Source organism: Vipera ursinii, assembly GCF_947247035.1.
Source record: "Vipera ursinii genome assembly, chromosome: 6".
NCBI classification, from domain to species: Eukaryota; Metazoa; Chordata; class Lepidosauria; order Squamata; family Viperidae; genus Vipera; species Vipera ursinii.
In genome coordinates this window covers 26724850-26746335 of record NC_139515.1, presented here as the reverse complement: position 1 = coordinate 26746335, position 21486 = coordinate 26724850, and the positions used below count along the sequence as shown (strand labels likewise).

The 21486-nt window shown below is 45.3% G+C and overlaps 1 protein-coding gene across 1 annotated transcript in view; it reads left to right on the top strand.

Annotated features, from left to right (window-relative positions):
- The window catches only part of MET (MET proto-oncogene, receptor tyrosine kinase), a 216442-nt gene that overhangs the window by 55163 nt on the left and 139793 nt on the right, over nucleotides 1-21486 (top strand). The window contains exon 2 of the mRNA XM_083366679.1: nucleotides 12343-13560. Within this exon, the coding sequence (XP_083222805.1) occupies nucleotides 12358-13560 (1203 nt within the window). The 5' untranslated portion in view covers nucleotides 12343-12357. The remainder of the gene's footprint in view (nucleotides 1-12342; nucleotides 13561-21486) is intronic.

The following is a 21486-nucleotide window of genomic DNA, read 5'->3' as shown; positions in this document are numbered from 1 at the left end:
AGAGTTCCCTTTGCGCTCAAGCATAAAATTGAGCAGGAACTGGATAAGTTAGTGGAACAGGGGGTGCTGACGCCGGTAGATGGGGCGGATTGGGGGACCCCCATAGTCACCCCATTAAAGGCAAATGGGGACATTAGAATCTGCACAGATGACAAAGGGACAATCAACCGGGCGTTAAGTGCGCATTCTTACCTGGTTCCTGCCGTAAGCAGCATCCTGGCATCCCTGCAAGGCGGGGCGGTATTCGCAAAATTAGATCTTGCCCAGGCTTATCAGCAGCTGCCGGTAGACCCCGAGGCTGCAAGGGCCCAGACGATCATCACCCACAAAGGGGCGTTCCGGGTAAACCGACTGCAATTCGGAGTGAGCGTAGCTCCGGGGATTTTCCAGGAAGTCATGGAAAAAACGCTAAAGGGGATCCCCGGGGTTTGCCTGTATTTCGACGACGTCCTCATAGCAGCCAGCTCGGAGGACGTCCTGGCATCACGGTTAAGAGCGGTACTCGGCCGTTTCAGGGATGTGGGTCTGAGACTAAAAAGGGACAAGTGTAAAATTGGGGTCACGGAGACGGAGTTTCTGGGATTCAGGATAGACGCTCAGGGCATCCACCCGTCAGCCTCCAAGGTGAGGGCTATTAAGGAAGCCCCAATTCCAAAAAACAAAGTGGAACTGCAAGCGTTCCTTGGTCTCTTAAATTTTTATCATACATTCCTGCCGCACAAGGCAACCATCGCGGAGCCCTTGCACAGGCTCCTGGACAAAGAAACACCCTGGGACTGGACTGCCACACACACAAGCGCGTTCAGGACCCTTAAGAACATGCTAGCCGGGGATGCAACGGTCACTCACTTCAGGGAGGGCCAGCCCATTTGCCTAGTGTGCGATGCATCCCCTTATGGGATAGGGGCGGTCCTCAGCCACCTAAGGGAGGATGGCATGCAGGCTCCCATAGCATACTATTCCGGACCCTGTCAGCGGCGGAGAGAAACTACGCGCAGATAGATAAGGAGGCGCTGGCAGTGGTCTGTATGGGAGGGAGTTCCTCATTTACACGGATCACAAGCCCCTGCTGGGACTATTCACCACAGAGAAGCAAACGCCACAGATCCTTTCACCAAGGATGCTCCGTTGGTCCATTTTTCTGTCAGCATACTCCTGTAAGCTGATCCATAGACCGGGGAAGGAAATGGGACACGCTGACGGACTCATCAGACTCCCCCTAAGGGAGGCTGGACCAGACCCCGCTCCTGCTAATCAGATATTAGCAATACAGGAGCTGGCTGAGTGCCCATTAGACACTAGCAACATAGCAGCTGAAACCCCCAGGGACAAGATTCTTAGAATTCAGTCCTGGGTTAGCAGCGGGTGGCAAGACAAGTCACCGGGACCAGAGTTAACAGCATTTTTTACGAGGAGGCACGAGCTTTCAATGCATAAAGGCTGCCTGCTGTGGGGGAGTAGGGTCATCATCCCCACAAAACTTAGGGAGAAAGTCCTTCAGTCCCTTCACGAGGGTCACCCAGGAGTGGTAAGGATGAAGGCTCTGGCTAGGAGTTACCTGTGGTGGCCTGGGTTGGATAAAGAGATAGAGGGGTTGGTAGCAGGATGTTACACATGCCAAAGGTCTCGCCCAGATCAGACACACGCTCCAGTCCACAAGTGGGAACAAACTCACACCCCCTGGTCCAGGGTCCATATAGATTATGTGGGGCCATTCCAGGGACACACCTTCTTAGTCATCGTGGATAGTCACTCCAAGTGGTTAGAGGTGGTACCTGTGTCCAACATGACATCAGCGGGCACAATACAGGCATTAAGGGGAGTGTTTGCCACGCACGGGCTACCAGATGTAGTGGTATCTGATAACGGAGCGCAATTTACCTCCTTGGATTTCCAGGTGTTCCTGAGGATCTTGGGGATTAGGCATGCCACATCAGCACCCTTTCACCCTGCCAGTAACGGGTTCGCAGAGAGGTTTGTGCGGACTACCAAGGATGCACTCAAACGAATAGTACAAGGGGACTGGAAACAGAGACTGGCCACATTCCTCCTCCATCAACACGCAACACCCTGCACAGCCACAGGAAAGAGCCCAGCGGAGCTCAGGTGGGGCAGACGCCTCATAACTACGTTAGACAGACTCCACCCAGACAGGGTGTCAGGAGACACAGAACCCCCAACCCTCAAAACCATTTTCAACACAGGGGAGCAGATCTGGGCCAGAAATTACAGCACAGGCCATCCATGGGTGCCAGGTGAAGTGGTGGAACAGACAGACCCCCTCTCCTACAGAGTAAGGGTGGAGGGGGGACTCCTGTGGAGGAGACACTTAGATCAACTAAGGAAGAGAGCCCCTGACAGGACGGGTGGAGAATCAATGGAAGCAGCAAGGGAGGAGCCGGAGCAAACACAAACACACACACAGCCACAGTCACAGGCACCCAGTAGAACAGCAGGAAGGGTTTTGGGGCATCCATCTGCCTGGCAAGGAGCTGAAAGGGAAAGTAGGCAAGAGCCTGAGGACAGCAGGTAACAAAGAGCCAACACAGAAACACATGCACACCCACAAAACAGACCAACACAGCCAGACCAAGGAACAGGAGGCAGAACCGAAACCACTACAGAGCCAAGCTTGAGAAGATCAAACAGGACACACAGAGCCCCCAGCTACCTCAGTGATTATGTTCGCTCTTAAGCCTGGGGGAGGAGGAATCTGGGGGGTTAAATGTAAAATTGTAAATAAGCTGTATATAGTTAAGAAGGAACGACGGAGGATCCTCCTCACTATGGGGGAAGGGGTGCAGTGTATGCCTCCCAGCATACACAAAGGACAGCACAGCAGGAGGCTGATGGTGCACATCAGCAGGGGGGGTTGGACAGCTCCGGGCTGTATTATATATGTAAACAGTTAAGTTAGATGTGATTAAACCGTATACGTGAGGAAAAGCAAATCTGACAGGAGAACACGCGGGAACTTTGACAGCTGTCAAAGTTCCCCGCACAGCGCAGGCGCAACCGCTGACAGCTCGCGGCTGTCAAAACACCGAGCCATGCGGAAGCCTGAACTGTCAAGAACAGATGACGCGGATTGGTCCAGATAGACGCGGCGCCAAAATGGACGTTCCTGATTGGCCCTCACTGACAGCTGCCGGCTATAAAAGCCGGGCGAGTTATTCTGTTTTGCCTTGCTCTAAATAAACCTTTTAGTGAACTAGCCTGTCGTCCCGAGTGGTCCTTCGGCTACTTCACTGGCGACGAGGATGGGATCGCTCCAGAGCTGAAGTCACGGCCGCGGAAGAGAGTTCCCGGCCAGAGCTGTCACGGAAGTTTTAACTTCCAACGGAGCGAGACCCAGGACCGGACGACATGGCAAACTTCGGTCGCGTGAGGGAATTCGACACCCGACATCCCGAAAGGTGGCAATCACACCTGGGCCAGGTCGAGGGATTCCTCCTTGTCAGCAAAATCACCGATGACCGAGCGAAGGCCGCGGCGCTGCTATACATCAGCGGACCCCCCGTCTACGACGCTGCCGTGGGGCTGTTCAGCCCGGTGCCCATCACCGAAGTATCCTACGCGGACCTGGTAGACCAGCTGACGAAGCATTACATGCCAGCCCGATCCGAACTGTACTGGCGGGTTCAATTCGCCCAGAAGAAACAACGCCCAGACGAACCCGCAAACGATTTCATCGCTGGGGTCCGACACGCCGCGCGGAACTGCCGTTTCCCCGACCTAGAAGACCGCATCAGAGACCAGGTGGTGATCGGCCTGAGGGACGAACGCCTACAGAAGAAGCTGACATCCAAGACCGACATGAGCCTGGCAGAGCTGACCAGAGAAATCATGGCCTACGAGTACAACCACAAGAAGAAGCCGACTACCACGACCCCAGAAAGCCCAGCGACCGTCTTCCAAGAAAGCGCCACCCTCAGCGACAGCGAAGAGTCGGTGGATTTCACCGACGGAGAAGCCCTGCAGCGCAGAATGGAACGCAGGCAACCAAGGAGAAGCGACACTTCGGACCGCCGAAGGTCCAGGAACCCCCCTCTGCCACCGCCGCGTTACGAGCAACGGGCCGCCTGCGCCAGCTGCGGGGGCAACCATGCCCGAGGAAGCTGCCAGTTTAGAAACGCTAAGTGCCACAATTGCGGGAAGACCGGCCACATCAAACCGGTGTGCCGCAGCAAGGGCCGTGACAACATCAATGATTTGGAGGCAAACTCCCCAGGTAGGCCAGCTACCCAGGCCAGCAGAGAAAAACCGCCAGGGGCCCTGGTAGAAACAATTGACAGGGTAAACAGCCTAAGCTCAAAGGTTAAGATCAGGGTAAGAATTCAGGGGGTGCCCTGCCTCATGGAAGTGGATTCAGGGTCAGCAGTCTCCCTAATTTCATTTAAAACTTATCAGGAGATCTGTCAACAAGGCAAGGGAAAAATTCCCCTGAGGCAAACCCAGGTCCACCTAGCAGACTTCCAGAAAACCCCTATTCCTCTGGAAGGGAGGGCTAAGGTGGAAGTAGAGTACAGATCTTTCAAGGGTCCCCTAGAAGTACTGGTAACGCCGGGAAATCGCACCAACCTGATAGGGCTGAACTGGTTCGGACCGTTAGTGATCGCCATAACGGGGGTAAATACTGTACAATCACCCAGTCTCGAAGCCGTTTGCAATAAGTATGCAGACGTCTTCGATGGCACTTTAGGGAAATACACGGGTCCCCCCATCTCTTTACAATTAAACCCAGCCATCCAACCCATTAAGATAAGAGCTAGGAGAGTGCCCTTTGCCCTTAAAGAAAAAATTGAAAGGGAACTAGAGCGCCTCGTTGGGCTCGGGGTGCTTGAACCGACAGAGGGGGGAAGCTGGGAGACCCCAATAGTCACCCTGGTTAAGCCTAATGGGGAAATAAGATTATGCGCGGACTATAAGGCGACCCTCAACGTAGCTCTTAGCCCCCATGCTTACCCAGTGCCAGCGGTAAGGGACGTTTTTGCTTCCATCCGCTCCGGCGCCATTTTCGCCAAACTTGATCTCACGCAGGCGTATTTGCAACTGCCTGTCACTAATGACACCGCGGAAGCCCAGACAATTGTCACCCACCGCGGTGCCTTTAAAGTAAAAAGGCTACAATTCGGCATATCAGCAGCCCCGGGTATCTTCCAGGGTATCATGGAGAAAACCCTGAAGGGAATACCCGGGGTCTGCCCCTACTTCGACGATGTTCTCATCGCCGGAGAAAATGAAGAAAATTTAGCTGACAGACTGTCAGCTGTGCTGAGCCGGCTCAGAGAAGCCGGCCTCAAACTTAAGCGGGAAAAGTGCTCCATTGGAGTCACCTCCACAGAGTTCCTAGGGTACAAAATAGACGGACAGGGCATCCACCCAACCACAGACAAACTAAGGGCTATTCAAACAGCACCTAGCCCAAGGAATAAACAAGAACTCCAAGCCTTTTTAGGATTATTAAATTTTTATCATGCCTTCATCCCCCACAAAGCCACTATCGCAGAGCCTCTGCATAGACTCCTGGATAAAGGAACTGCCTGGTCCTGGACCAAAATTCATGAAAATAGCTTCCAATCACTAAAAAAGATTATTTGCAATAGTTCAACGATCACCCTTTTCAGAGAAGATACACCAATATGCATCGCTTGCGACGCATCTCCCTATGGAATTGGGGCAGTATTAAGTCATTTATACAAGGATGGCACCCAAAGACCCATAGCCTTTTATTCACGCACTCTGTCAAAAGCAGAAAGGAATTACGCACAAATAGACAGAGAAGCCCTAGCAATAGTGGCAGGGGTCAAAAAATTTCACGACTATCTTTATGGGAGACCCTTCACTATATACACAGATCACAAACCCCTATTAGGGATATTCACTTGGAATAAAATAACACCTCAGATTCTCTCACCGAGAATACTACGGTGGTCCACATTCTTATCTGCCTATTCTTATCAGTTAATCCATAAACCAGGATAGGAATTAGGACACGCAGACTGCCTCAGCAGACTGCCAATCCCTAGCAATGACCCAGCCCCAGCCCCAGCTGGGATGATCTTAGCAATTTCACAACTTCCAGACTGTCCCCTCTCTGCTAAGATTATAGCGAACAACTCTGCTAGGGACAAAATACTCAGCAGAATTCTCAGGTGGGCCACAACAGGGTGGCCAGCAAAAAACCCACACCCCCAATTCCAACCATACTTCAACAGGAAAAATGAAATATCTTCACACAGGGGATGCCTGCTATGGGGAAATCGTGTCATAATACCAAATAAGAACACAAATCAAACGCTAGACATCTTACACGAAGGACACCCTGGCATTGTCAAAATGAAAGCTATGGCCAGAAGTTATGTTTGGTGGCCGGGAATAGATAAGGAAATAGAAAAATATGTAGGAGGGTGCTATACCTGTCAAGCAACCCGGAACGAACCACCCCAGGCACCAATCCACAAATGGGAAACAACAAAAAACCCATGGTCACGCATACATTTAGACTTTGCAGGACCTATCCAGGGACAGAGTTTCCTAATTGTAGTGGACAGTTATTCTAAATGGTTAGAAGTCACTCCCCTTAAGAAAACAACGTCAGGAGTCACTATATAAGCCCTAAGGAAAATATTCGCCACACACGGCCTCCCAGACACCATAGTTTCAGACAATGGCCCTCAATTCCCCTCTCGTGAATTTCAGATATTCGCTATGAAGAATTGTATTAGGCTGGTCACGTCTGCACCCTTCCACCCATCGACTAACGGGATGGCTGAAATTATGGTACGCTCCACAAAAGAAGCTTTAAAAAAATTCGTCAAGGGGAACTGGCAAAGGCGACTCAGCCAATTCCTAATGTCACAACACGCAACTCCATGCACAACAACGGGCAAATCACCAGTGGAACTAAGATGGGGGAGGAGGCTGATAACGCGGCTTGACAGACTGCATCCTGACACATACCCGGAAGAAAACGAACAAACCCCCCCATCCGCACATTCAAACCAGGGCAAATGATATGGGCACGATCTTACTCAGATAAAAACAAATGGGTCCAAGGGACAGTGCTACAACAAACAGGACCCATTTCTTACCTAATATCCACACAAACTCACGGCAACCTACGCCGCCATATCGACCAACTCAGACCCAGACAACCGCCATACACCCCAGAACCCCAAACGTCGGAACTCAACCTGCAACCCCCTCCAGAAATACTACCGATACCAAACCAAGAGGAAGAGGAGCAAAGAGACGCACCACCGGCAGACCCAGACATCGCCCCACTTCCACGTCATTCCACCAGGAACCGAAGGGCCCCCACCTACCTAAAGGACTACCAGTGGGCAGGTTCCAACGACAGAGAGGGAGGAAACGCTCCAGGGGAGGGGTAAGGGGTGTATTATATATGTAAACAGTTAAGTTAGATGTGATTAAACCGTATACGTGAGGAAAAGCAAATCTGACAGGAGAACACGCGGGAACTTTGACAGCTGTCAAAGTTCCCCGCACAGCGCAGGCGCAACCGCTGACAGCTCGCGGCTGTCAAAACACCGAGCCATGCGGAAGCCTGAACTGTCAAGAACAGACGACGCGGATTGGTCCAGATAGACGCGGCGCCAAAATGGACGTTCCTGATTGGCCCTCACTGACAGCTGCCGGCTATAAAAGCCGGGCGAGTTATTCTGTTTTGCCTTGCTCTAAATAAACCTTTTAGTGAACTAGCCTGTCGTCCCGAGTGGTCCTTTGGCTACTTCACGGGCGATAACCGCTCACATGGGATAAGCCTAATGAGTTAAGCTGTTGACAGCCCCAGACATGGTCAGCCTGGCGGGAAGCCAGGATTTAAACCCATTGGTCACCTGCACTGGCGGGAAGCCCAGGTTTGAACTGATTGGATGCCATCCACCTGGGCAGGTACAAATAGACGCCAGGTTCCCCCTGTTTCCCCAGTTCATTCTGTTCTGAATAAACTCATCGTTACCCAGCTCTGTGTCCGCCTCTCTGTGAAGCACGCGACTTTACACTTGCTATTGCAGGAGCCATTATTGTGAATACAAAGTATATCAAAAGAAAAGAAGAATCTTTGGATTTCATGGACAGCCGGTTTATTGAAAGCTGCCAACATCTAAGAATAGTGAAGCCAACTACCAGTCCTTCCTTTCCATTTTTCTGGATCTAAGAATGTTTGAGTTTCACTATTATTCCATCTAGCTCAGTACTATACAGATAGTCCTCGACTTACAATCATTCACTTAGCGACTGTTCAAAGTTACAGTGACACTGAGAAAAAGTTATAACTGGTCCTTGCACTTACTAAATGTTAGTCCCAAGTACAGGTAGTCCTTGAGTTATAAGCATTTGTTTAGTGACCGTTCAAAGTTACAGCAGTACTGAAAAAAGTGACCTATGAGTGGTTTTCACACTTAGAAGCATTGCAACAACCCCATGATCACCTGATCAAATTGCAGGTTCTTGGCAACGGCATTTATTTGCAACAATTGCAGCATCCCTGGATCACATGATCAGCATTTGTGATCTTCCTGTCTTATGACAAGCAAAGTTAATGGGGGAAGCTGGATTTGCTTAACAACCACATCATTTGTTTAAGAACTGCAGTGATTTGCTTAACAGCCATGGCAAAAGAAAAATCAGCCATGACTTACTGGTACCAAAATTCTGGTACCAGTTGTGATCGTTAGTCGAGAACTACCTGTAGTCTGTACCTTTTCAAGTATTTAAACTGACTTTTCTGAAGTTCTGTGTGATGGTCAACCCCTGGCTGAAAAGCCCAACCAAACAAAACATCAGAGCCATTGCAAACTCCTAATGATTGCTTTTATTGAGCAGAATCAAACCGGTGGGGTCAAAGAGAAGCTAGCTCTAAGAAAACGGTGAACGGTGGGAAGCAGTTAATTAAAAGAACGAAACTTTTCCCACCCCTCTTTGGCAGTAAAGATGCATTGTCCAATGCATCTTCTAGTAATTGTTATGAGAATAGACTTTAGTTTCGCCAACACAATTCTTCAGCAGCTTTGGGTCTCATACTGATGAACACCTGTGGATTCAAAGCTCTCTTCCCTTCCTCCCCCCTCTGTTGGCAAGTTAGAAGCATGCTGTGGTCCTAAAGGCAGTAGAGTTCATAGCTTGACAATAGCATGATTTAAACTTACATACTCTGTGTCTGAACTCTAACTCTGTTCTTTATTATTTCTTAGATGATGTAGCCTAAAATGGTATATGAAGTAAAGAAATTTGAAGAATGGGTTGTTTGAAAACTGTCAGAAAATAGTGTGGATTATTTAGAATGTGATACTACATATATTTTCTTTTTAAGTTCAGGTAGTCCTCAAGGTCTGAACCTTACAACCACAATTGAGTCCAAAATTTATGTTGTTAAGTGACAAATTTGTTAAGTGAGTTTTGCTCCATTTTATGACTTTTCTTGCCACATATGTTAAGTGAATCACTGCAGTTGTTAAATTAGTAATACACTTGTTAAGTGAATCTGGTTTCTCCATTGACTTTACTTGTCAGAAGGTCGCAAAAGGGGATTACATGACCTTGGGACGCGCAACCCTCATAAGTATGAGTCAGTTGTCAAGCATCAAAATTTTATTCCCTTGACCATGGGGATGCTGCAACAGTCATAAATGGGAAAAATGTTCATAAGGCACTTCATTGTAACTTCAAATGGTCACTAAACAAACTGTTGTAAGTCAAGGACTATCTGTATATAGGAGGGTCTATTTAGGAAGAATTATATGTGTGCAACCACATGATTAACACTTGATCTCAAGTTCTCCATTTGATCAATAGCTTTGTTATGCAAAATAAAATTATAAAATAAATGCAGACTTTTGAGGTTTCCAGAACACTCCACCACAAGCAATTTGCCTTGCAATGATACGTTGTAATAAGAGGCCTGGATCAAACATTGAAGTAAAATGTCTTGAGAAGAACCTTTGGAATTCCTTTTCATCCTGAAATGATACATACTTAATAGAGAAAGTTTTTTGCCTCTTGTTTTTCCCCCCTATAAAATTATCCTGATTTGAGAAATTTTAAAGAAATAAGAGCCAAGCAAATACTGTTATTGCCAATCCTCTTATCTATACAATTTAATAGGGTATGCCACGGTGAAAGGGAATTCAATATTTAATGATATGAACTATGCAGAGGACATAAAAGCTTCAGTAAATCAAATATTTGTTCCTATTTTCTCACAGTTTTATCAAATTCAAAAATACATATTCATTGTAAAAACTGTCTGCATCCAAATAAATAGCTATGCGATTTGAAAGTGAAACTCTCCCATTACTGCTCTTTGCAGAAATTTTTCAAAATAGCTAGTAACAGAGAAAAGGAAATTCTAGTAAAGGTTTAGTTGAATTTGAAGATAAATAGATACCTTTCTGGGAAACATACTGCATATGCAAGCCACTGTATCTTTAAGCAAAATAAATAAAGCATAATAAAAAGAATATTACTTTAGAAATAAATTTGTTGAAGCTTGGTTTCATATTTCTAGATATCAAACATGCTTTTAAATTTGTTTTTGTGAATGATTGGTAAGAATGCTATTCATCTTTCTATACCAGAAACAATACTATTTATCCATAACTAAATAATACATTGCCCAGCATATCCTATAAACAGCATATGGTTGTCATGTTCCTTTTAGATGGCATAATTGTTTGCTTCTAAAGAAACTAAATTTAGATTAGCAACTGTGTCTAAGTATCAGTAGAACAGTGTTTTGGTTTAACTTGTAGTACAATGTTGAAAAATGATGAAAACCCCACTGCTTCAACCACAATTCATTTATTATTAAACTTCATGTCAGAAGTTTAAAATATCACCCTACTCACAAGACTTTTGACTTTGAAAACCACATCAAAATGAATAAAAAGGAAGAAATGTGCTAGATTAGACTCATCAGCCTGTTAGTTCAAATGTGTTTCCTGCCTGTCTGTATAGTTAAAGGCTTATGCAGCGCAAGGACTTATTGCTGTAAGCATTTTAAAAAAATGAACTAATCTTGAGAAAATAAACAAAACATGTAAAAACACATTACTCAGGGAAGGTAATATCAATATTCCTGAATATACTTAAAATGTCCTAGGATTAGATATCAAATCAATACAATATATAAAAAAGAGTGTCTGTCAATGTGTTAATTTATATTGTTATAGTGCTGTTAAGTTTTTAAATTATATATTAACTAGATCCTTATATATACATAAAGTAAATGCTAATTGTATTGTTAACACTGGTTTGTTTAAAGATGAAGTGGAAATCATTTATGAGAACACTATTTTGTGGGTTGTTCTGAATTCCATTTTCTTGAGATAAAACAAGAGGGCTGTCAATAGATTAGCAAATAATGGACATGTTTTCCTATTAATCTGATAATATTTCAGTTAAGATTCTTGGCTTCTTTCCTAAAAAGTTTAAATCTGAAACAAGAAATGTTGGCCTTCTGAGAACGATAGTGTCCTATTTATATAACATAATGCTAAATAAAACAAGAGATTTCATGTTCTGTTTTATAAATCTTTTCAAAGACATATATTACAATGTATTGGGAACATGTACAAACCTCTCTTTTTTAAATAATTAAACCAGTCATGCCTTTTCTCAGACTTGCATGGTTGCTTTCATAAGCTGCTTTTAGATGGCTCCACATGTGGCTATAAAGTAGTTATGTACTGCTTTAGTGATTTGAATGGAAATGTTTTATGTGACCTCAAGCACATTATGAAGCACCTTTTAGAAAGTTTTGCATATCCTATTAACTGCTACTGCTGGCAAGCCTATATATATATGATTTTGGCTTTAACTCATTATAATTTTCAAAAATAGTTAATATTTATAAGCCGTGTTCTCATAAAATATTTAAAATTATAGCAGGAATAACAAATGTTGATATTGTTTCAGAATGAATTGTTGTTGTTGTTTTCCCCTAGCCCTAGTATCATTTTTTCCCATTCTACATCTTGGGAAATCCATATTTTTCTAAAAGCGATGGTCTTATATAAAGATTCCTGAACAGACCATTTCTATTATAATTGCCTATTTTAGAAATGATAAAACAATTATTTGAATCTAAGGTATCTTCTTTATTTTTACTTTCCCTAAATCTTTTTCTTTCAGTCTTGTGTCATTTAAGTCTTCTTAGGCCTGAAGGCAGTATTTGATTTTGTATTAGGTAAGCTGTTCTAGAAGCTTTTTACACTGAATTTATGGTATAAATGCTTTGAATAAATAATACACCTTAGATTAACAGTTCTGTCGATTAGTCATATGGTAATGAATCTTTCTTTAAATATCTTTTGACAGGATAAATCTGCAATTATGAACCTTTTTGCTACTTCTCCCTTTGAGATTATATTATTCCTGTCTACCTTGGTACAGAAGAGCAATGGCAAATGTAAAGAAGCAGGTTCACAGCCACAGATGAATTTGAGCATCCAATATCAACTTCCATATTTCATTGCGGAAACCCCAATACAAAATATTATTCTCTACAAACAGCATCTGTATGTAGGTGCAGTCAATAAAATCTATGTCTTAAATGAAACTCTTCACAATGTCTATGAGTACAAGACTGGACCTGTTCTTGAGAATCCAAGTTGTGTTCCATGTGATGAATGTAAACCTAAAGGAAATCAATCTGATATTTGGAAAGATAACATTAACATGGCTCTACTTTTTGAAACATATTATGATCATCATCTTATCAGTTGTGGTAGTGTAGCCAAAGGAACCTGTCAGCGCCATGTCATTTATCCTGATAATCCTGCTGACATTGGAAGTAGAGTACACTGCATGTATTCGAAACTGATGGATGAGGAATCAGATGAGTGCCCTGACTGTGTTGTAAGCCCCTTAGGAACCAAAATTCTAGTGGCAGAAAAAGAAAGATTTGTATACTTCTACGTTGGCAATACTGTAAGTAATTCACCACAGCAGGACCATTTGCTTCATTCAATATCAGTTCGAAGATTAAAAGAAACTCTGGATGGATTTGAGTTCATCACGGCTTACTCTTACATTGACATTCTTCCAGAATTCAGGGATTCATACCCCATCAAATATGTTCATGCATTTGAAAAGGACTACTTTGTGTACTTCCTTACTGTTCAAAGAGAATCTCTTGACTCCCAAACTTTTCATACAAGGATTATACGGTTTTGCTCTTTTGATTCTGAGTTGCGTTCATATGTGGAAATGCCCCTCGAATGCATTTACACTGAAAAACGTAAGAAGAGATCAGTCAAGAGGTCAAATGAAGTATTTAATATTTTACAGGCTGCATATATTGGTAAACCAGGTGCAACCTTAGCCCAGCAAATGGGCCTTGATATGAATGATGATATTTTATTTGGTGCTTTTGCCCAAAGTAAACCAGACTCTTCTGATCCGATTCCTAAATCTGCTGTCTGTGCAGTTTCTATCAAAACCATCAATGAATTCTTTGGCAAGATTGTAGACAAACAAAACATGAAATGTCTGCAGCATCTCTATAAGAAGAACAACAAATATTGCCTGAACAAGGTAAGTAAGGATTGTATTATAAGATGTTAATTATCTAGCATTTTCTAAATTCCCGCTGAATGTTCGAGTATTGAATATGTGACTATGCTGTTTTAGTAATGAATAGTAGCTATTTGTTGGACTATATTTTGGCTTTGGTCCAGGAACTGTTGTGTTATTATACTTCAATTTCACTATTAATGCTAGTTACTACCAATTGTGATTTATCTTCACATAACACATACTTTATTCCAGCTAAACTTGAATGGCTTGAAGTTAAAGCTCTTGAATTAAACAGTTTACGAATGAAATAAAGTGGCTCTTTAGAAATGAAATAAATGGTTTTTTATACTTTCTATGATTTTTTAAATGAAATATATACTACATTGTAATTGAACATCTTTCTTTAGTGCTTAGTTCAACATTTTATTGTACTCAAATCTTAGTTTCTTTTGCTCATTTTTCTTCTGAAAATATTCAACATTTTAACCTGAGAACTTTTCCATAATCATAGATTATTGTTTAATCTTTTCCTGTTGTATTACTGTGAATATTATTTTAAAATATTTTTTAAATTATCTAGACCAACTTAATAATTTCTTCACAAAGCATCTCAGTAAATACAGTATATTGACAGAATCATTGGTGAGTTTCTATTTGCTGGAAAAATATTTGTCACTGGAGAACATTTCAAAGTTGCCAGTATTTTAGCATATCATCGATGAGTGCTTTAGGATATTAAAAAGTGTGATTATATAATCAACAAGACACAATTTCAAGATATGCATTTAAATCAGAGAGAGGTATGCAAGCAGAATATTGGTACAGATGTGTCAAGTAATTAAAATTATGATCCTTTTCCACTCTTCATTAAAAATGTAGTTCTCAATGACTATTCAACAATCATTCAAGGTTATGAAGTGCTGAGCAAGTTGTAATTACGACTGGTCCTCTTTTGCCATTATCTGGGCATGTGATAAAAATGACGGTTGTTGGCAGCTTGCCCCACTTACCACAGCAGTGCTGCTTCATTTCCCCCAGCCACCTATTTCCTCTCCATCTCTTTTGGCTGCCCTGTACCCTACCACCCATGCCGCTGTTGAGGCTGCTCCTGCCACTCCTAGCTGAACTTGCAAGGCTGCACAAGGCTTCCCTAATGCTGCATGAAGGGGCAGTAGGTACCTTTCCTGAGTACACCTTGTCAGCAATTGGAAGAAGATAGCAAAGGTCAGTCAGGGAGGAGGAGTCAGCAGATGGTAGTAAAGTTTAGGGCCATGTAAAAGGAGGAGATGCTGAGGTGAATAGGTGCGGTGAGTTGAAGCAAAGGTAAGTGTGGCAGTGCAGGAGAAGCAGCAGGTCCTCGCCTAACTATGGCAACTGGAACTGCTGCCCCTGCCATTGCTAAGTGGTATAATATGACAATTCATCAAATGACCACTTTACTTAGCAACAGAAATTACAGTTTCCAATTAGGGTTGTTAACTACCTGTACAGGTAAAACTCGAAAAATTAAAATATTGTGCAAAAGTTCATTTATTTCAGTAATGCAACTTAAAAGGGTAAACTAATATATGATCACTGCAGATGGGGACTGTAGCCAAGAAATTAAAAGACGCTTGCCCCTGGGGAGGAAAGCCATGGCAAATCTAGACAGCACACTAAAAAGCAGAGACATCACCCTGTCAACAAAAGTGTGTATAGTCAAGGCTATGGTCTTCCCAGTTGCAATGTATGGCAGTGAAAGCTGGACCATAAAAAAGGCTGAGTGCCAAAGAATTGAGGCCTTTGAACTATGGTGCTGGAGAAGACTCCTGCGAGTCCCTTGGACTGCAAGGCGATCAAACCGGTCAGTCCTAGAGGAGATCTGAACAACAATGTCAGAAGCGTCTTACCTGGGCTAAAGAAAAACAGACCTAGTCTGTTGCTCAGTGGTCCAAAGTCCTCTTTTCTGATGAGAGCAACTTTTGCATCTCATTTGGAAACCAAGGACCCAGAGTCTGGAGGAAGAATGGAGAGGCACACACTGCAAGATGCTTGAAGTCCAGTGTGAAGTTTCCACAGTCTGTGTTGATTTGGGGAGCCATGTCATCTGCTGGTGTTGGTCCATTGTGCTTCATTAAGTCCAGGGTCAACGCAGCCGTCTACCAAGAGATTTTAGAGCACTTCATGCTTCCTTCCGCAGACGAGCTTTATGGGGATACTGACTTCAATTTCCAGCAGGACTTGGTACCTGCCCACACTGCCAAAAGCACCAAAACGTGGTTCAATGACCGTGGGATTACTGTGCTTGATTGGCCAGCAAACTTGCCTGACCTGAACTGTATTGTTTGCGGCGGGTTCCTGGTCAAAAAGGGACAGCAGGCTTGAGTGAGATCAGCTGTTTATTCGTCTCCTCAGGAACAACTTAAGTGCCTTTTAAACCCCTTTATATAGTCCCGCTGATAGACTCCTGGCCAATCCCTGTTTGGGGATTCTCCCGCTGCTTCCGCTCGACCAATCACTGCCGACCGCGTGTGGAGCTGTCAGGTCGCAGCTGTTATCGGTAGCTGTCAGCGGTAGCCGCGTGTGGAGCTGTCAGTGGTAGCTGTGTGTGGAGCTGTTAGCTGTCAAAGAACTGTCAAACCTGCGAACTTGTGTTATAATTGTTAAATGTCTTTAACAACATATATTACACCCCTTCCCCCCCACTAATTAAACAGTTAACAATTGTAAATGTCTTGTTGCCTGCTTATTGGCCACCCGGCCACACGTAATCTTTTAAATAAGCAGGTGGTCTCTTAGCTCTGGTGGAGCGTCTGGGGGGATTGTCGACCAGGCTTCCTTGGGTAGATGAGGATGTAGGGGCTAGGGGGTTCCTGGCCTGGGGTTCTGGCTGCTCTGGGGATTTAGTGTTGCGCTGGGATTTTCCCCTAGGCCAGAGGTTTCTACTGGGTCCGGGAGGTTTTCAAATTCTGCCCGAGGGTTAGGGCTAAGGCTGACTGGCTCCCAAGTTGCTGGATGTTCTGCTGGTGCTAGGGTTTGGATGCTGGGTCCCCTTTTCCTGAGCTGGTCAATATGACGTCTCATTTGCCGACCCCCTTCCTCTTCAACGAGATAAGATATTGGCCCTGTGCGCAGGATGACTACCCCAGGCAGCCATTTGCTTCCAAGTCCAAAATTCGTGGCCCACACATGGTCCCCTGTGTCAAATTGTCTGGACGGGGCTGGCAATTCAGTCTCTGCTGCCATTCTGTCTGGATGTAGCCTGTCTAATCTGGTGACTAGGCGGTGGCCCCAACGTAATTCGGCTGGGCTTTTGCCGGTGGTTGTGCAAGGGGTCGAGTGGTAGGCCAGAAGGAACTGAGTCAATCATTGGTGCGAATCGTCGGAGATGATGCATTGTAAGGCGTCCTTGGTTGTCCGGACCATAACTTCAGCCAGGCCGTTAGTGGATGGCCGGAAGGGAGCCGAGGTGATATGTTCAATCAAGTTGGCCCTGGTAAAATTCTGGAAATCAACATGAGGTGAATTGAGGTCCATTGTCTGAAACTATAATATCGGGGAGACCATGCGTGGTGAAGAGCCCCCTAAGCACTTGTACAGTGCTGGCTGTAGTCAAGCTTCTAACTGGGATGACCTCTAGCCACCTGGAATAGCTGTCAACTATGATGAGGAACAGTTGCCCCTGGAAGGGCCTAGCAAAATCTGTGTGGATCCTTGACCAGGGTTTGCGGGCTGACTCCCACTTGTGTAGGGGTGCGTGTGGTGGCCCTGGTCTGGATTGCTGACACAGTTGGCATCCGGCAACATGCTCCTCTATGTGTTTATCCAACCCCGGCCACCAAAGGTAGCTGCAAGCTAAGGCCTTCATTTTTACCACGCCCAGGTGTCCCTCATGCAGAGCTAAGAGGGCTCTGTGCCTGTGTTTTTTGGGGATGACCACTCGGCTTCCCCATAAGATGCACCCTTGGTGGGTGGATAATTCATTTCTCCTATTAAGGTAGGCCTGGAATTCAGGCCCAGGTCTATGGCCCTGCCAGCCAGAGGTTACCCAACCCAGTACTCTACTGAGGAGCCTGTCTGTGGTTGTTGCTGAAGCTATGTCCCTCACTTGCAGGGGGCAATGTGGCAATTCTTCGATGGCCAAGATATGTTCCCCAGGGGCAGGGTCTGGGTCAATATCTGCAAAAGACAGTCTGCTGAGTCCATCAGCATGACACATGTCTTTACCAGGCTTGTGAAGTAATTTGAACAAATATGCTGATAAAAATGTGGACCAGCGCAGAACCCTAGAGGACAGAATTTGGGGGGTTTGTTTGTCCATGGTGAAAAGTCCCAGCAAGGGCTTGTGATCTGTAAAGATCATGAATTCCCTGCCATATAAGTAATCGTGGAATTTTTTAACCCCTGCAACAATGGCTAACGCTTATTTATCTATTTGGGCATAATTTCTCTCCGCCTTTGTTAATGTCCGTGAGTAATATGCTATTGGGTTCTGGACCCCTCCTTCCTCTAAATGGCTAAGCATGGCGCAAACCCCATAAGGGGAGGCGTCACATGGGATACAAATTGGTTTATGCTCATTATAATGGGTGATGGTTGATTTGTTGGATAGGAGCTCTTTTAGGTCCCTGAAACATTTTTCATGGAGTGTTGTCCACTCCCAAGGGGCATTTTTATCTAGTAATCTATGTGAAGGTTCTGCCCTTGCAGCTTTATGGGGAAGGAAGGTATGGTAGAAATTTAAGAGCCCCAAGAAGGCTTGTAGATCTGCTTTATTTTTTGGAGTAGGGGCCCTTTTAATAGTCCTTACCTTGGACTCTGTTGGATGGATCCCCTGTGCATCTATCCTGTAGCCCAGGAATTCTGTGGATGTCACCCCAATTGAACATTTTCCCCTTTTTAGTTTTAACCTAGCGGCACAAAATCTGCTAAGTACTGTTTGTAGTCTCTGCTAGTGCCTCTTCATTTTCCCCAGCTATTAGGATGTCATCGAAGTAAGGACACCCCCCGGAATGCCTTTCAAAGTTCGCTCCATGACTTCCTGGAAAATCCCTGGTGCGGCAGAAATGCCAAACTGCAGTCTGTGAACTTTGAAAGCCCCGCGGTGTGTAACTATTGTTTGCGCGTCTGCTGTCTCCATGGTAACAGGGAGCTGCAAGTAAGCATGCGCGAGATCTAGCTTGGAGAAGATGGCACCGGACTGAATGGCGGAGAGGACGTGCTTCACCGAAGGAACAGGGTAAGCATGTGGGTTAAGTGCACAGTTGAGGGTGGCCTTATAGTCAGCGCAAATACACACCTCACCGTTAGGTTTCACGGGGGTGACTATAGGGGTTTCCCAGGTCCCTCCTTCCACGGGTTCTAGCACCCCTAGTTTTACTAAACGTTCCAGTTCATCCTCAATTTTTTGTTTGAGGGCGAAAGGAACCCTTCTGGCCTTAATTTTAACAGGAAGGACATCAGGTTTAAATTTTAGGGAGATTGGGGGCCCTGTGTACCTTCTTAGGGAACCGTTGAATATGTCTGCAAATTGTTTGCAGACGGATTCGAGGCTTTTGGCCTGGGTAAGATGGACACCCCCTAACCAAATACCCAAGGCCTCGAACCAGTTGAGTCCCACTAAGCTGGCCCCTTTTCCCTGGGTGACTAAAACTTCGAGTGGGTCCTGAAATCCTCTGAATCTAACGTTTAAGGTGGCTATTCCCTTAAGTTTAATTGGGGCCTGTTGGAAGTCAGCCAATCTCATTTTAGTGGATTTTAGGGGAATTCTCTGTTTGCTGAGGCCACAGATTGTGTTGTAGGTCTCCATAGAAATTATGGAGACCGAGGAGCCTGAATCCACCTCCATTTCGCAGGGAATTCCCTGCAAATGGACTTTGATTCTAATTTTGGGCCTCAGCAACTGATGGACATTTAAATGGTTATCAGGTGTTCCTCGCCAGTTAGTAGTCTGTACTGAAAGCCAGGGGGGCTCTGTGCATGGGGTGTAGGGGTTTGTCGTACCTGGTAGGGCTGAATCCAGGTCATTGACGTTCCCTCGGTTCCGGCTGCGACAGACGGTGTGGATGTGCCTGGTTTTGCCGCACTTGTGGCATTTGGCATTTCTAAATTTGCAGGATGCCTGTGGGTGGGCTGCTCTGCAGCTGGCACATCTCTGACCGTTGTTCGGTGAGTGGGGGTTTTGGTGGGTAGACGCCAGCGGTTTGTTTGGTGGCCTCGTGGCACCTCGCTGTGGCAGAGGTTTCTTGTAGCTTTGTTGAATAACATCAATTCTGAAGTCGGGGTCTGTGATTTCCTCTTTGTTGTCGGCTGAGTTACAAAGGTGTATTGACCCGTGGGGTCCGTTGGTGGCCTGGTCTTGGGTTTCCTCGCGAGTCATTTCGTACACCCGGATCTCACTGACGACCTCAGTGAGACTCATGATTGGTTTGGCGACTATTTTCCTTTGAAGCCGCTTGTCGAGAAGTCCCAGGACGATCTGGTCTCGGATCCTATCTTCTAAGTCCAGGAAATGGCACCAGCGAGTGGCGTGTCTTACAGCCGCAACGAAGTCTGTTGCGGCTTCTCCTGGCTGCTGAGTCCGCTGGGCGAACTGCAGTCGCCAGTATAGCTCTGAACGAGCTGGTATGAAATGTTTGTTCAACAGGTCAGTCAGGACCGCATAAGGGACGGTGTTGACTGGGTCCGGGTTGCAGAGGCCGGCAGTGACATCATAGACGGCAGGTCCGCTGAGGCATAGTAACGCTGCAGCCTTTAGGCGGTCTTCAGTTATTTTGTTGAATAGAAGGTACCCTTCTACCTGCCCGAAGTGCAATTCCCATCGCTCGGGGTATTCTCTTATTTGTCCTAACGATGTCATACTGTCCTGGTGCCTACTGCTTCACGGGTCTTGTGGGGCTATTTCCCCCAGTGACTTCAGCTCAGTGATGGTCAGCTCGTGACTTCACTCCGTATTTTAGCTCCGTGAAGCAGTACTATCCTCATCACCAGATGTATTGTTTGCAGCGGGTTCCCGGTCAAAAAGGGACAGCAGGCTTGAGTGAGATCAACTGTTTATTCGTCTCCTCAGGAACAACTTAAGCGCGTTTTAAACCCCTTTATATAGTCCCACTGATAGACTCCTGGCCAATCCCTGTTCGGGGATTCTCCCGCTGCTTCCGCTCGACCAATCACTGCCGACCGCGTGTGGAGCTGTCAAGTCGCAGCTGTTATTGGTAGCTGTCAGCGGTAGCCGCGTGTGGAGCTGTCAGCGGTAGCTGATGTCTTTAACAACATATATTACATGAACCCCATAGAGAATCTATGGGGCATTGCCAAGAGAAAAATGAGAGACATGAGACCGAACAATGCAGAAGAGCTGAAGGCCACTATTGAAGCATCCTGGTCTTCCATAACACCTCAGCAGTGCCACAGGCTGATAGCTTCCATGCCAGGCCGCATTGAGGCAGTAATTGCTGCAAAAGGGGCCCAAACCAAGTACTGAGTACATATGCATGCTTATACTTTTCAGATGTCTGATATTGTTCTATGTACACTCCTTGTTTTATTGATTACATGTAATATTCTAATTTTCTGAGATTGTGGATTTGGGGTTTTCATGAGCTGTAAGCCATAATCATCACAATTGTGACAAATCATGGCTTGAACTATCTTGCTTTGCATGTAATGAGTCTATCTCATATGTTAGTTTCCCCTTTTAAGTTTCATTACTGAAATAAATGAACTTTTGCATGATATTCTAATTTTTCAAGTTTCACCTGTATTTGGGGGGGGGCAGTACATCAGAAAGCTTTCCAAAATGTATGTCTGTCTGTCTGTCTGTCTGTCTGTCTGTCTGTCTGTCTGTCTGTCTATCTATCTATCTATCTATCTATCTATCTATCTATCTATCTATCTATCTATCTATCTATCTATCTACCTACCTACCTATCTACCTATCCTATTTCCAATAACTCTGGACAGCTT